A 17,608-nucleotide genomic window follows, 5' to 3' on the forward strand; every position below is an offset into this window, starting at 1 on the left:
CTTCGAACGAATGGTTCGAATTGCGATTGGCAAAATAATTTTCAACGTTTCGAATTTCGATTACGGAGAATTTAACAGAGAATCTTTCGAAAATTGGATGCACGTTGAATGTTGACTGTATTTGAAACTGTACGTATAACGAGGGGTTCGTTCAATGGGAATCAGACGCACAGATTTCGGGCGACTTTCATTGACCTTTTACCTTACAGTTTGAGTTTCATTGATTGCCAATGTTATCTTCGATTTCCAACAATTTCCGAGTCTTCTATAGCCGATTTTCAGTGAACTTCCTGGACGGATAGAATCTCAGGTGCAATCACAGCAAATGACTGGAAATCACGTAGAACGACGGGATCCGTTTGGAAATTAATCGAAATCACTTGGTAAACTGGAGATCAACGAATTACGAAAGCGGGTAAACGATAAGATATTAATCGATAGAATGCTGATGAATTGAAACCGTTTCAAGTGATCCGGAATGGTTTCGGTTGTCACGATTCATTCCTCGTTGTGTTGAATGGGACTTTAGACATTTGTAAGCTCCTTTGATTTACGGTTTGATTTCCGAATGTTAAATTTGCGACAATTCCTTGAATCTGCCGAAAGGTATATTTTCAGCCATCACGGTTAGTTATAAGCAGTCCTCAGCTATGCCATTTTTTATCACGATCAAAAAATATACTTCTGGGTGGACAATGAAGACGAGTTTTGCACTTTTAATCAGACAATCCGGTATGTCTTACTGCATTCTTTTTCATTACGGTCACTCCTACCGTATTTTCGTACGACTATCGCGATAACTTGATGTTTAAGAATTCGATCAACTGATATATACATATATATGTAAATTTTTAGCCAAAAACGTCTAAAATCTCAGGATTTATCACTTTTTGAGAGAAATAACTTATTGTTTTTTCAATATTTTGATTCGCTATTTTTGTTTCACCTATTGATAATGGAACTTTCTTTGGAAGAAAAACTTCTCACCCATGAGGTGAGAAACTTAAGGTTTAATATTACGATAGTCAAAAAATTGTTGTGTACAATCGTTCAAAGCGGAATTTTTTCTTTTATTGCGAATGGAGTTCTTTCGTTTCCAATTAAGCTTTATTTTGCCTGTCGTGAAATTGGAATGATTTGAAATAACGCTCGTCGTTCACAGTTTCTGACAAGAACTTGTAGATTTTTCTGAAAATTCGTATTCCGTCGGTAAAAAATCTATACAAGATACTACAATTTTTCAACGAAAATGAACAAATCTTTACGAAAAACTATGCATATGTTACAATTTTGTGCGAAATAACACGAAATCTTCCGATTACCCTAAATATTCGTTGCAGTAAAAATTTTCACCAGGATTGCTTACACTTTTCGTGGTGAAAGCGGAAACATTGATAGTTTTCGTAAAAAGCCGAAACGTGCCAGTTTTCGTGAGAAATCTGACTAACCTGAGACATGCTAGACCGAGAGAAATTTTTATTTCCGTTTAGAGTAAAAGTAGAGTAAAGTAGAGTAAACCTCACAAACTGATTTTGCGTTGCAATAACCAAAAAAGGAACGACAATAGCGCAAAATGTTTACGCCCACCTCGTTTTGCGTGATCCCAACAATATTCAAACAGTTTTTTTAACGAGACCTGTTTTACTCAGTTTTTCTAGTTACCGTGACAAATGCAATTTTTCTCAGTGTACTTTTCGTCACGGGGCGGGGGTGGTGGTCGGAACCAAGTACTAGTCAACGACGCTCCGTCGTCTTGCATAAAATTTGTGAAAAAAAGAAAAAAAAACCGTCGGCCCTACCAACGGGGGGCAGGAAGGCCGGGTTTTCGTCAAGGAGTAGGAGGAGGTCGTCAAACGTGGCAACGCCGCGTTACCCCCACCAGAGGGTGTCGCGCAGGGTGCGCGCGCATCTCGGCCGGCGTTTCGTCCCACCGTCGCGGTCAATACTCCAGGCGTCGCGACGGGGAAAGCACGTCAGGATCGAGCAGCGAGCGTCGCGATCGGCACAGCGGACGGACCGAGACGACCGACACAGGGCGAGCAGCATTCAGCAGTTCGTTTCTAGCGTGCGGCCGGAGCGGATTTCGGAAGAACCGCCGTCCGCCGACATAATCGACGGTTTATACGTTGAAACAATTCTCTGTAGCGATCGGTGAGAATCGTGCGATGTAAATCCGGTTTCCGGTGTTGCGGTAAACAAAAAAAAAAAAAAAAGAAATATCGTAAAAGAGGAATTTCCGACCGGTAGAGACAGAGGGATGGATTGAATACGGCGCGTGAACGAGGGATAGAAAAAAAAAAAAAAAACAGTGTCGAAACGGCTTGTTGTGCGTGCCGATTATACGCGGTGTGTTTGTTGGTTATATTGTTATCGGTTTGTTGTTTGTTTGTTTGTTTTGTGGTGCGCGCGTGAAGGGATAAAAGTGGTTTTGTTGACAAGTGGAGTGCGCGAGCGGTAATTGATACGAGTGTGATTGGAGAAACCGTCGCCTATTCACTCTTTTCGACTCTCGCCGCTTCTCGCGAGGGATAGAAAGAACAAGAAAAAGGCTTGAGCTATGTCTAGGTTCGACTGAGCATGCCGGCATCCTCCTCTCCTAACAGCTATCGCGACGCGGCCGGCCTCATGGATGTATGGATACTCTTCCTCGCAATTGCCGGTGAGTTTCATTCCCTACTTTACCGCATTACAAATTACAACGGCGTGTTTTCATTTGTTTTTTACCCGCAATTGCCGGTGAGTTTGCTTCCCTCCTTACCACGCTGCAGCGCACTGTCTTCTTTTGTTTTTCACGCAATTGCCGGTAAGTTTACTTACCCCTTTTACCGGTATCTTTTCTTTCTTATCGTCTTGCCTTATCATCCCTCGTGTTCCTACCGCTTGTTGTTGAAAACAATCGCACGACGCGCGCACGTGGGAATTTGCATATATCGAGAAACGCGTAACGCACGCTCTTCTTCTATCTTCTTCCTCTTCCTCTTCCTCTTTCATCTTCGTTCTCAGTGATCGAAACTCTCGCCGCGGAAGAAGAGCGTGTGCCGCCTTTATCTCTCGGAATGCGGTTATGCATCTGCCGCCACTCTTCGAGGTCGGCGAGGTCGCTCTGCTTCCGCGGTATATATATATACTCAGGGAGATCCTCGTCGTCGTCGTTTCGTGTCTTTTCCTCTTCTTATTTCGTCCGTTTTCCACTTAGCGCTGCTCTGAGTGTTTTCTTTTCTTTTTTTTTTTTTTAAATTTAATTCTTTTTTATTCCTCTCTTTTCCCTCCCTTGGGAGAATTTTCTCTGAAATTTGTTTATAATCGAAGAAAAGAGGTTGTCTGTATTATTCGAAAATATTTTCAATCAACTCGGATATCGTTATTTTACGCTTGAGAAATGATACGAAGAGTCGAAGCGAATTGCAAATCCCACGTGGATCTCCTCCGTGGTGCATTCCACGTGTGCACGGTTAAATGCAGTTCGTACGATACCGAAGTTTTGATCGGTCAGGCTTGATTGAAATTTGAGTTTTTAGGAATTCGGATTTCTGAGATTCTGATAACGGAAGAAAATGAATCATTGATATGGGTACTGAGTCTCAAATTCTCCATTTCATGACTAGATTGCTTACCTAGTTTCGTTTAATCAAATTTTGATCAATCTTGATCGATCGAAATTGATTTTTTTAGTGCTACGCATAAAACGTCCTGAAATTCTAATTGTGTTGTGAAAACAATTGTTATAATAGTTAAGAATATTGCTGTACGATAATTTGTCCCATTTTTATTTAAAATCCATACGCTCTTGACTATTCTATGATTTGATATTCTCAATTCTGAATATCTTCAAAAGATACTCGATAATTATTTCCGACAAACTAATTAGCTCTTCTCTGCTTCCTTAGCGATATTATAAAAATCTATTGAACCTTAAAAATTGTCTGCTGTAAAAATGAATTGTTATTATTTGTCTTTTTTTCGTTCGAAATTAATATTATCTTCAAGATTTAGGCTATTCTATAAATGTACAGGTAAAAAAAAAAGTAAAATCGACTCTCTTAGAGTTTAGACGGTAATTGTCACATCTTTATTGAATTTAAACACTCTCGATTAAATATAAATTGCACGCTGATTACGTTTAATTTCACATTATAACGTTGACGACGCAATAATGCATCTGTCGGCAGAATTATTGTTTCGCTACTTTAGGATTGTCTAAAAAATTCATCAAACCGTAACAATAGAACAAAAAATACTGACATCGCGTATCACAATTAGTTGTCGTTATTTTTTTTTCCCTTAAATTTGATTCCAACGGTTCCTATCCAGTTTCTAACTCTAGAAAGGTACCGAAAAATTCCTGGCATGAGAAATCGTTACTTTGCACTTTCAGGATCTACCGTTTGAAATTTGATAAACCATGATAATAAACAAAACTTGGCACGTGTCATCGAAATGAAAATTTTTGTCAAAAACCAAAATGGCCGTGCGAACTTCTTGAACATTCTTGTTTCTTTTTCTTTTTAAAACGAACTCATTCAAAGTCATTCTGATATTGCACGTAGCACAACGATTTTTTCCCCTTTCACGTTTCGTTACGTTAACTTTACTAACTTGAGGCTCGTCGTTTCGTCCCGTTCTTCATTGTGCTTCGTTTTTTCGAAGCTGAACCGACGATGAGCCGGGAAAACATTTTTTCGCCACGTCTTCTTTGGCTCTTGGCCCCACTTAAGCCGGGCGTTTAACATCCCTCGATCCCCATTCATTCGAAACTTTGCCGAGCGTTATCTCGATTGAAGGGCTGCAAGTTGTAAGACGGATACTTTGCGCCTCCTCCTTCTATTTCGAGTGACACGTGTATTTCTGGACTCTGTAAAAAACGTGCAATTAATTGCAACGTTTAGTTTCTTCTTCTCTCGCTTTCTCTGTCTCTCCCTTTCTCTTTCTATCTGGCAGCAGCGTTTTTAAGCCCACTCTCGGGAAAGGAAGCAAATGCAAGCGAAGTGGCGCCAGTCCTGCTGAAGAAGTCCTGAAGTTACACGCGCTGGACACACGATGAGGTAGCGAGTCACAACGACGGCTGATGGCCGGATTTTTTTTCCTTCGTTTTGTTCTTAATCAGAGTGTCTAGCTGTCAGGGAAATCTGGAAAACTGAGAATTGTCAGGGAATTTGCATGCGTCAGGAAAAACCGCGGGGATGTCGGGGAATTCGGGCATGTGTGTCACGGAGTTTTTTTTATTTTCTTCCTCACTTGCGTACGATTCTTTCAAATGTAGGAAATTACTCTCCGCGAGAGAATTGGGGGGGCTTTTGGGAATGGAGGGTGTAAGGGACTAAAGATATGGGTTTTGGAGAAATTTTAAGCATTGATAAATTGATGTTGGGCACTGTGTAAAATTTGTCGAAGACGTAAACAATTACTAAAAACAGTGAATACTCTCAGGTCGATGTTTCTACCTTCACGTTTCGAGAGAACGGATAATCCTAATCTTCGGTTAGTTTCTTAAAATCGGAACGTTTATTGATACATTTGGTAATTTAGTTTAATCAAAATTGTACTGGAAGAAAAATTTGACTATTTCAACCTACGACGTAGACATCTGACGTTTAATTTTTAACTAATAAGCATGAAAGAAGTGCTCAAATTATTAAAGTTAGGTTGAAACGAGTCCTGAAAAAACGTCTGTTTTCGTCTGGAAAACCGCAAAATGTCGGGGAATTTTATAACGTCATTGACGCTAGACGCCTTGCTAACTTTCGCGTTACTCTTATTAACACGTTTAATCGTCGGCAACGAAATTTACAATCTTAATTTTTTTTTTTTTTGAGAACCAAAAAGTGAAGGTGGATGGTGGAAGGAAGATGGAAGATTGGAGAAATTTCTCGAAAAAAAAAGAAGCGTAAAATTCACCTCAATTTCCCTTTTTTATTTCTGTTTTTTCATTAGCTCGTTGAAGTTTGCAACAGTTTGTCGTAACTAGGATGAAGTTAGTAACGTCGCAGTAACGATGCATGTTTAGAGGAAAAATCGTTACTTCGCACATTTAGGATACTCTGAAATTCAACAAATCATTATAAACAAAGCGACAAACTCCGTGAAAGTCATTCTAAAATTGTAAAATAATGAATTTGTTCCCCTGACGTTTCGTTCGTTTTAATGACGCATTTAAATAGACGAAGAACTCGTTACTTTCCAACCCTTAGCATTACAGCCATTAAAATATAAAAAAATAACAGTAATTTTTGTTTTAGTCTTTCATTTCGTCAACCTTGATAACTTTGACTTAATTCACTTATTTATTTTCGACTTTTTTTTTTTTATTTTACTTTCGTCGAGTATTTTTTTCTTCGTCATTCGTCGTCGTCTTATTCGATATTAAATTCTTTCCAGCCTTTTCCTTCCGTTGCTGAATGTTGTTACAGGTATTATAATAATACGACGAGAATTGCAATTTATATATGCATATATATATATAATATTTATATATATATATATATATATATATACTACTGTACTACTGTACTACTCTGGAAATTACGAAAGACGACCTGCAGCCTTAGTTAGTTATTTTTCGTCGTGGATGGGGTCACGTTTTCCACCATCGATCCAACCGGGGAACCGGAGAGAGAGAAAGAGAGAGAGAGAGAGAGACGACTCTTTCTCTTTTCCTCCCTCTCTCTCTCTCTCTCTCTCTTCTCTAACCTTTTCCCTCTCCTCTGTCAGTTTTCACGACTCACGAGCTTAGAGTCGTTTTGGGGTGTATAAGTTTCAAGGGTGGGCGAAGGCTTTGCATGCATACACGGCACGGTTGTTCTCTCGTTTCTCTCTAGGACGGGGAGAAAAAAGAGAGAGAAAGAGAGCAAGAGAAAAATGCGAAGAATCAATAGCTCCGAAAGGATATCAACCCCCCCTTTTTTCTATACTATTGTACGGTGTCTACTGCTACTTGAATATCCTTAAATCCTGGAATTATCCTGGAAAACAAAAATTGCTACTCAAGTACTGGAAAAGTCCTGGAATATTTTTATTTATCCTGGTAAAGTTGATATTATATATTTCTTATTAAAAACTCCGACGTTTCATTCCTTGAATTTTTCAGTTTCATTATTTTTTTCGTCCGGAAACTTTTGGCATAATCCTGGAATCTAAATTTTCGAACGCAGTAGACACCCTGCCTATATTATCTACTTTTTTTTTCATTTAATTCTTTAAACAATCCGTCCTCACATGTTATACGAAATATATGGAACTGATCCGTTATCTTGTGGTAAGTTTTTTTCTTCGCCTACTCAAACTTTAAGAAAAGGATTGGCATCAGAATCCCACAGATATCATTGCGATTGCGAAATCAGGTTTATACGGTGAAATCGGTTCGTAAAGATTTAAATATGATTGTTTTATCGTCGTAACTGCAAAAATTATCGTTCGTTTGTGATTTGTGCTGCACGAATTGGGTGCCACATCGACAAAACGGCAAAGATAAATGCCATTATGAATTGACCGGCTGATCGAATGGTATCAGCCCACGAATGATTTACTTCCGCCGATTATATTAGACCAATGCCCGGGGCTTCTCCCGATAACTGCTCAACCTACTTTTCTTGCGAGAAAGGATTTTTGACGGGTCACGGACAGAATTTTACCACTTCGACAAAAATTTTTGTAGATTTACAATGTAATGTGTATTATTTGATAGCGGTAATCAATCGGTAACTCTCACGGTTTCGTAAATTTTACCGATCTTTATCCACCGAATAGATTTGGTGAACTGTACAAAGCGATTTGGTTGAATCTACCAGAGTGTGCGTTCAATATTTTGCTAATACTATGAAAACAGTATTATTTCAATAAATTGACTAAATTAAAATCGAAATTTCATATTTATAAGTATATTTTATGTAGTCTGAATTTTGTTAGCGATTTTGAGACAATAAATGTAATTGAAAATATTGTGTTTCCACGATAAACCGCGGTCTGCATATTGATTTTTTCCAAAAAAGCAAACTTTCCTCCGAGTTCGGATCGACTGGTGTAAAAAAAATTTTAAACGATTATTATAACGATTATAGAATAATAAAAACAAAAATAATAAATATATATATACACACGTATGTGTCTGTATACGTATACATTATGTATACCTGTAACGTATGAACACAAACAAGTTGCGTAATTAATCGCGAGTGTTAATTAAAATTTCGATCAAGTTGGCGGAAATTGGAAATGTCACTTAACCCCGCCTTGCCTCATCGCGTCCAGCAGCAGTAGCTCGTGATTTTCCCTCTCTCTCTCTCTCTCTCTCTCTCTCTCTCTCTCTCTCTCTCTCGCCTCCTCGCTTCCTTCTTGGTGCGAAGGTGGTTTTTTGTTTTTTTTTTTTCCATTTCGTTTTCTTCGTCTCGCTCTATCTACCTTTTTTTTTTTCTCTCCTTTCTTTTCGCGTTATCGTCTCTTTCTCCATTCCCTCATCGCGTCGCTCCCAGATTTTTTTCACTTTTCTCACGGGACACGGGACCTCCTTCTTCTTTCCTCCTCCTCCTCCTCATTCTCCTTTTTCTTTATCCTCGGCATCGTGCTCCTCTTATCTGTTATCAAGATTGCAGACCTTCTAGACGAGACATGGGACACGGGGGTGCTCGGATGGCAACTGATGATTTTACATTTTTCACGAGCCCACGCTTCGCCCTATTTTATTCTTCTCTTTTCTTTATCTTCACTTCGTTTCTCGTTTGCGCAAAACATGAATTATAACGTTTCATGCACGATGACTGCCAACGATAATATAAGAAACAACAAAAAGTTGACAAAAGGTCGATACGTAACGCTTTGTGTACTTTGGAAAGAAGAAAATAAATCACTAATCACGAAACCTTAGGATAATCTGTTCGGTATATAATGCAAAGCAGTTTACAGTTTAATGTTTATGCAAAATTATTTTACACAAGCGTTAGTACGTGTTGTTAACCCTTCGAGTCACATATTATTATGCTGAGTCAAATTTTGTAACAAGATTGTATTCCATGGTTTTTCCGCTCGCTGATTACGAACCTGAAATCAGATTTAAAACATTCAAGATGGTGGATCTAATATAGCGGAGAAAAATTTCAAATTTGATCGAATACGGTCGAAAAACTTTATGCAGGGGTTTTCCCGGTCGCTGATTGGGGATTCGCGGTTCTAAATTTTCAAAATCCGATTTCAGAGTCGTAATCGGCAACCCCAGAAATCCTTTGACAGAATTTTTTCTCCGGATTCGGCTGAATTTGAAATTTTTCTCTGGCATATTGAATCCGCCATTGAAAATTTTTTGAATCCGATTTTACATTCGTAATCAGTGACCCCAAAATATCGTAATTTATGTAAAACATGTATGTGCGTAGAGGGGTAACTTTCTCGGAATTTACTTATTCCTTCAATTTTCACGATTTTTTACAATCAATTTGTTTCTAACAATATCAATTTACATTACATCGCATTAATTACTCTCGAGTATTGAAAAACTGTCGGTATACCATCGGAAATAGCAAAAAAAACAAAAAAACGGAAAGAAATATGTCGAAACGCTTTCTAGATGTACAAAAAACGGATCCAAAATAGGTGGCAAGAATCCTTGCCGCTACGAGTTGAAGGGTTAAAGTGCTACCTTGTATGTTATTGCGGTTTACTTAATTTTACATTACATAAACATTTACATTTACAACTTTGTAAATAAATTTAAACTTCATTAGCGGTTAATCTTTGGGATACGGTTTGAACTTCGTATACTTTTGTATACATATACATACGTAAAACCCAACGTTTCAGATCTAACGCGCAAAAAATGTGAGAGACGAGAGAATGCAAAAATAATGAAAATTAAAAAACAAAATAAAAACAATCGAGGTAAACATTGCGTCGTTGTTTCATTTAAAAAAAAAAACAGGAAAAAAAAACCCACCAACAGATTCGTTTTTTGAAATTATTCGCGTACCGTATACGTAATATATCCCAACGAAGACGACAACAGCAACGACAACGTTTTTATTAATGACAAAAATAAATGTAGAGAGTAAAAAACATTTGAACAAATTGCAAAAAATTTCAATTTTTTTTTTTATTGTTTCTCTATCCCTCTAACCTCGTTCAGAAGAATCGATTACGATGTTCGTTATTTTATACGTATGCAGATGTAGAAGCGATTCGTGAGCCCCGAACAAACCTCGATGACTGTATAAGGACGAGGACAACGTCACGTATAACAAACCCCGGTCAATAGTTTGCGGTCGTTCGTATCTATCGATCTTCGTGTGCGTGTGTATAACTCTCTACAATTTCACCACTCGTCCTGATATTTGGACTTTTCTCTTTACTCCGTTTCACCAAATCCTTGTCGCTTTGGTAGAGAGATTTTTATTCGCGGTACAGAATTGTAGCCTTGAATATTGAACAATTTTTCAAACGTTATTCACGCCGCTAAAACGCTACAAGTTTACCGACTACAGGAATTTGTTTACCGATTGGTTTTTATTGTTTTTTTTTTTTTTTTTCCAGCCATGAACGGTCACCTGGGATGAATATCGATCACTCCATACATTTTTTCTAACCCCCTCGTAAAGTCCTTTATTACCTTAATTTCTTACATGTTTTTACAATATTCGAACAATCGATTTTGGTTCGGAAAACTGAGATAGCTTTTTCTGCGATCCTTGAATAGTACCTACATGTGTGTTTTTCTTTTTTTTTTTTTTTTCTTGATTTTTAGTACTCCCTGTCGAAGGATTAACGAAATGTTACCAGTTAGGGTTGAACGAACTCTGCAAAATCAATCTTATCTCAATCAAATGTAATATCAGTTTATGGTGGAAGTAGTAGTAGAAGAGGAAGAAGAAGAAGAGATTTGATAAAAAACGAACACTGCAGTTTTGAAAAAAGAAATAAAGAAAGAAAAAAAAAAAAAACATCAACAATTTATAATCAGAGAACTGCCGATCGTAGATATAAAATGTGACACTAAAAGTCATTAATTATTATTATCAATCGTCATATCTGCAATGTTTTGCATGTGTTTGGTTAACGGTGTTAACAACAACAACAACAACAATATTCTTCCGTCTCTTCCTTTTGAAATTTTTTTCGTTGTTGCGAAATTTTTCTACCTCTACTTCTTACCTTTGGAATGAAAAATAATAATGGAAAAATATTTTGTTTTTATATAGTGCGAAAAAGGTGAATCGATCAATCAATCATTGAATCCAATCAACCAATAATACCATATTCAGAGAAGTCCATTAATTTTACTTACAATTGTTAGAATTACAACAATCGTTGCTCGTACCTGTCGATGAATGTATAAATGCCAATCTTTGTCTTCCCGCCAGCGCTGTTACGTAACTGTTATTAATTATTTATCGGTCACGGAGTAATTGATTGATTTCATTAATCGAATTTGAAGGTAAAAGGAAATAAATAAATGAATAATTGACGCGCTTTCGCTTCTTCTTCGCAATTCACGTTCACTTTACAATATCCTTTTATTTTTACGCATTAAAATTCTTAATTCAATATTGAAAATCGTTCGATCACGTATCGGATCTTCGTTATGTGTATTACGTATATATGGGGCATTCCGTGACATCGCGATCAACATTCTACGGTGATGTCTCAGATTGGTTTTATGATTTTTTTTCCATCAAAGTGCATGACTAAAAACGCAATAACAATTTTTTTCACAAGTTTTCGACCCAGATTATATGAAGAATGATTTAAAAACTGTGAGAAAAAAACCCATCTTCTAAAATCTGTAAAAATTCAGGAAAAATCTTACGAAATATAAGAAATTTTCTTACACTCATTAAAAGATGGAGATTTCATACCTTCGACAGATGAATGAAAAATATGATAAAAAAAATTAGATAAAATTAATAAAATTGGATTGCATTTTTGATGTAAGAATGAACGTAAAATCTCATTATAACACGGAAAAATATCTAGTCAAGAGGTATTATAATAAGCTTTTATGTTCATTCTTATATCAAAAATGTAATCCGATAATATTGATTTGTTTTTTTTTTTTTTTCCCTCCTTTGTCATTGTTCGTATTTATCTTTCGAAGTTGTAAAATCTCTATCTTCTAATAAGCGTGAAAAATTTTATTACGTTTTATTATATAGATATTAGTAAGTGGATTTTGTTTGTCCAGTTTTTAAATCACACTCGAGATACGCTGGATCGAAAAATTGTGAAAAAAAAAAAAAATGGTTTAGAAAACCTGTATCTGCTTTAGAAAAATCTGCTAACCCATCACTGATATCTGTTATACTGGTAAAATATATACAAGGAGAGAGAGAGAGAGAGAGAGAGAGAGAGATTCGTTTAACTGAAGTAAGAAATAGTGATCCAAAGATTTGCTTAATATTCAGGCGGTTTGAATTAACGCTGTGTATCTCGGTCCTTGAATTCTCCTCCACTGCTCTTCGAGCAGGTGTGCCTTCGACCCTATGGACCACCATACACACACACACACACACACACGCACGCTGACAAACCACTTTCAACTACTATGAACTAGAAACCTAGGCGCTTGCAGCGGCAGTCGAGCCTTTGAGATCGTACCTGATACACTGAGAAAAATTTATTATATTAACTAGAAAAATTGAGTAAAACAGGTATCGTTAAAAAAAAAAAACAACAACAACAGCAAGCCGGAAAAATAGTTTTTTTGCCATACTTTTCATCGCTGTGAAAAAGAACGCGTCTGTAGGATCTGCCTGATGAACTTTCTTTTTTTATGAAATTTTTTTTTTTTTGTCATTCATTACAAAGTACAACAAACGCATTATAAATAATTTTTTTTTCATCTTTTACCGGAGTAACAAAATCTACCCACAGAATACTGGCGATTTTTCTTCAAATTTTGTAAATAACACGAGAGAATGTGACAATGTATAAATCGAAGCATATATATATTATCTTTATGGTATAATTACATTGAAATTGTGTTAAACAGTGATGCAAAAATTAATGGAAACTTTCGCTAGGATTTTATCTCTTCATTTTTACATTCCGCGAATAAATTGGATTTATTTGAAAAGTCCCTCCTCGCGCTGTGCAGAGTTTTAATGCACCCTACCCTGCGTGCCTCGCTTCGTGTGAGGGGGGGGGGGGATTTTCATTTTTTCATCGAGAGTTTTTTAATTAAATTGACGGAACGACATCCTTCCGTACCCTGCATCATATTTATCCAGGTAGCGTATATCATGTACATGACATTGGCTGTGTTTACACGATATTAATGATTGCGAATTTTCGATTTGACGTGACGGGTGGTTGGGTGGATTGAAAAATAAATTTAGCGAAGAAAAATTTTGATGTCGAATGAAAAAATTTAATTTCTATCAAATAATATTTATTCGGTTTCGGAAACGGCTGTTTTTTTTTCCATTACGCTCAGTCACAACGCAGCCATTTGTTCGCAATTACGAAAATTTTTCCCAACGATGTGGAATTTTATTAACCCTTAAGCTGCACACCGGGGTCAAAACGACCCCGCGGCATGTTCACCGAAAAATTCAATGTTGACAACATCCGAAATAATCTGATTTCATTTGAGATAAATAGTGAAATATCGTAAAAATTGTTGATTCGTTCGTTTTCCAAAAATTCAATTTCACTCAATCAAATAAATATGTTTTTTTCATGGTGCAATATTTCTCTCTCTCTCTCTCTCTCTATATATATATATACATATATATATATTTTTTTTTTTTGCTGAAATATCTGCGTCTTTAAAGCTGCTCGGTCGATTTTCAGTTGAAAATATTGAAAATTCAGAGAGTTGTAATTTTTTTTAGTAGAATACTCAATTTTTTTTGACATTTTGTGATTTTACGAATTTCCCTTTCATATTCGGAACTCTATTTTGCTAAGGGTAATTTCTTTGCTCTAAAATATCATGGTTAAAGAATATCCCGTGATTTTTCAAGTCATCTGAATATTAAGTGTTATAAATACACAGAAGGTGTTCAGCTTAAGGATTAATGTCAATGCGACGATGAATATTTATGAAAAAAAAATAAATAAATAAATCATGATTCTGAGATTATCTGAAGTTGTAAACTAACCGTGTATAAACAAAACAATTACACGTGCTGATGCCACGCTAATTCAACAACTTCGTAATCAATGTAGGCAATTTGCGAAATGGTGATTATAATTTTATTCGTTGCATTTCTTTTTTTTCTTCACGCGTTTCACTAACATTAATAAATTGTTGCTTATCGACGAACAGGTACATGTATTGTATTCATATTTTGTAATGAATTTATAGTATACCGTATCAAAGAAACTGACTTTTTTTTTCCTCAAAATTCAACTCGAAAATATTGTTCGAAATGACGAAAAAAAGATGCCGTCCAATTTTTAGCTGTTAATATTAATATTTAGAAGCGTCTTATCGCGATTCTCTATTTCCCATATAAATAACATCGTACAGTTTTCTTTTAATTGTGAAATTTTATAACTTGTTCACGCATCAGTGCGTAGTGATAAGACCATAACCTATTTTTTTAGGGAATTGAACGCTCTACAATAAAGGTCTCTTGTCATTTTATGATAAATCTACTATTTTAAAAGTTATTCGAGGTTGAAAGGTATTCAAGGATTAACACGTGAAACTTGGACAACATCATTCTTTCGTCATATGGAACGATATTTTCTACTTGAATTTTTAAAACAATAATATTAGATTAATTTGACATAAACCAATGTACGGTAAAGTATTTCACACGCATACCTACAACGAAGAACTCTCAATTAGCTTTTGGCAAACTTTCTGCCGGGGGCGATGATCTCAAATTTACATAAACCTGTAGGTTTTGCAAGGATGAGGATGAGATGAGAGGAGATGAGATGAGATGAGATGAGATGAGGTGGTGGACTGTGGTCGGTATACTGTGGAGGGTAGGGAAAAGGGGGAAGCAACCACCTCGTAATACGTATATGAGTCATTCCACGCCGATTCAAGCTGGGTCTGACCCTTGACCTTTCCGATTCGGTCCGCGACTTTTTATCTTGTTGTTTCAACTCTAAGAGGCACTCGGATGTTTTTTCAGATTTAAAACAAATATACTTTGATTTATTTGTAATTTTTCAAAACCGTAACGTTGTTACTCCAAGTTTCAAAGTCTGCAAAAAATGTGCAAAATTTGGTATTAGGTACTGAGATTTTCGATCTAAGATTCGGGGTTAAATTTTTCTTTCTTAAATTAGACGCAGCAGAAGTCGGATTACTATGGACTTTTTTCTTTTCAACCATTTTGACATGTAATACTGGATTTTTAAATTTTTTTACATTTTAGATATTGATTCAAAGATATTTCCGTATCGAAGAATTGCAAATGAATTAAATTTGATGAAAAAATATTTTTTGAAAATCAGAGTGCCTTTTAAAAAATGGTGAACCGAATCGGAGTTCGAGAGTCAGACCTAGATCGAATCGGCGCGGAATGCCTCATACATATTTATAATTCAGGATGTCTAGCTGTCAGGGAAATCTGGAAAACTGAGAATTGTCAGGGAATTTGCATGCGCCAGGAAAAACCGCGGGGATATCAGGGAATTCGGGCATGTGTGTCACGGAGTTTTTTTTATTTTCTTCCTCACTAGCGTACGATTCTTTGAAATGTAGGAAATTACTCTCCGCGAGAGAATCGGGGGGCTTTTGGGAATGGAGGTTATAAGGGACTAAAGATATGGGTTTTGGAGAAATTTTAAGCATTGATAAATTGATGTTGGGCACTGCGTAAAATTTGTCGAAGACGTAAACAATTACTAAAAACAGTGAATACTCTCAGGTCGATGTTTCTACCTTCACGTTTCGAGAGAACGGATAATACTAATCTTCGGTTAGTTTCTTAAAATCGGAACGTTTATTGATACGTTTGGTAATTTAGTTTAATCAAAATTGTACTGGAAGAAAAAATTGACCATTTCAACCTACGACGTAGACATCTGACGTTTAATTTTTAACTAATATGCATGAAAAAAGTGCTCAAATTATTAAAGTTAGGTTGAAACGAGTCTTGAAAGAACGTCTGTTTTCGTCTGGAAAACCGGAAAATGTCGAGGAATTTTATATGTCATTTACGCGCCAGAGACTCTGCTAATGTGTGCGTGTGTACATTTGCCCGGAGGTTCGTCGTTTGATAAATAGAACGTCTGCTCAGATTCTCACGGGAAATGTAAAGGATGGGCACCGGTGATGCAGTGCCGAGTATACGTTCAAGATGAAGCGAGAGACAGAGATCAGAGATAGAGAAGGAGAAAAAGGGAGCCTCATATATATTTATCGAACTTAATTCTTACGCATCCTGCAAGCACGCAACGTGAATTTTGCTCTTTCCGGGCGGTTTTCTAGAGATAAATCGAAGGCTTGTTACCTCTGAAAGCAAAATCCCCGGGTTACGATGCCGAGCATCAATTTTCGTATCGTTAGGAGGAGATCCTTCCACCCACAACATCATCTTTTTTTTTCTTTCTCCTTTCTTCAAGACCTCGCTGATTTATATAAATATAAAAGTAGACTATACCGATCAAACTGATTAGTTTTTAGACTAGTTACTGTAACAAATGAAATTTTTCTCAGTTCGTCAATGAAGTACCTTGATCATCACCGAATGCAGAATTTTATTTTGATAGTCACATCGATTTCAGTGTGATTTTTCGGAGATTAAGAAACGATTCCGAATGATATTGACATCTCAGTGGTTTCGGTGAAACATCCCTTTGAAATATGTAATCTGGCTAGAATTTCTTTTTACATTACCAATTATGTATGCAGTACAAAAGTATATTGGTGAGGATGTATTCTGTGACTCATACGTACATCACGTATGATTTATAAACGAGACATGTATGTATAAACTTGGCGCGAATCAATTATATAATATAGACGGCAGTTTATGTTGCGAGAGAGAAATTGATACATCGACATCGGATGGAAATAGGAGGAAAAAGAGAAGAAAAATTAACCGTTTTTTTTTTTTAAAATAATTATTAATAATTATTTTTTCTGTTTCTTTTTTTTATACTGCTTAATTTATTCCGGTGAAAAAAATTCATCGGTTTCTTTTTTTTTTCTGTTTTTTTAGCTTAGGTATGTAATAATAAGTTTTAGGAGTCTGAAAAAGTTCTTGCCCTTGGGGATAAACGTGGATTTTTTAAATTCTTGGAAATATTTCTCATACACATACTTGTTTTACTTAACTTTGGTGATGAAAGTTTAACGTTAAAATTTTATGATTGTGCACTTCGGAGGAATAGTTTGGTATGTAAATAAACTTGAAAACTCATTTCGACGCTGCTGCCGCTCCTGCTGCTGCGAAGATTGAGAACTACGATTCAGAATTAATAGATTATACTGATAATATATTCTCAAACCGCGCTTTATCTATCCTGCATTCTGTGGTATACCATTCCAAACAAACGTTATATTCTCCAGCAACTGTTCAAGAAAATGATGAAATTCTTCGAGAATTTTTGGTTTCTAGAAAATTTGGAGAAATTCGTGAAATCCTCATCAAACACATTACCAGGGAAACATTGAAAACTTGTAATTCTGTTTTATCGTTTGTCAAAATCGTCTCAGTTA

At 36.2% G+C, this 17,608-nt stretch overlaps 1 protein-coding gene across 2 annotated transcripts in view; it reads left to right on the forward strand.

Annotated features, from left to right (window-relative positions):
- The first annotated feature begins 1,971 nt into the window (after window positions 1-1,971).
- The window catches only part of LOC124179702 (transmembrane protein 132C), a 195,604-nt gene continuing 179,967 nt past the window's right edge, over window positions 1,972-17,608 (forward strand). For both annotated transcript variants that reach the window (XM_046564375.1, XM_046564376.1), the window contains exon 1: window positions 1,972-2,659. In XM_046564375.1, the coding sequence (XP_046420331.1) occupies window positions 2,578-2,659 (82 nt within the window). In that variant the 5' untranslated portion in view covers window positions 1,972-2,577. The remainder of the gene's footprint in view (window positions 2,660-17,608) is intronic.

Source organism: Neodiprion fabricii, chromosome 4 (genome assembly GCF_021155785.1).
Source record: "Neodiprion fabricii isolate iyNeoFabr1 chromosome 4, iyNeoFabr1.1, whole genome shotgun sequence".
Classification (NCBI taxonomy): domain Eukaryota; kingdom Metazoa; phylum Arthropoda; class Insecta; order Hymenoptera; family Diprionidae; genus Neodiprion; species Neodiprion fabricii.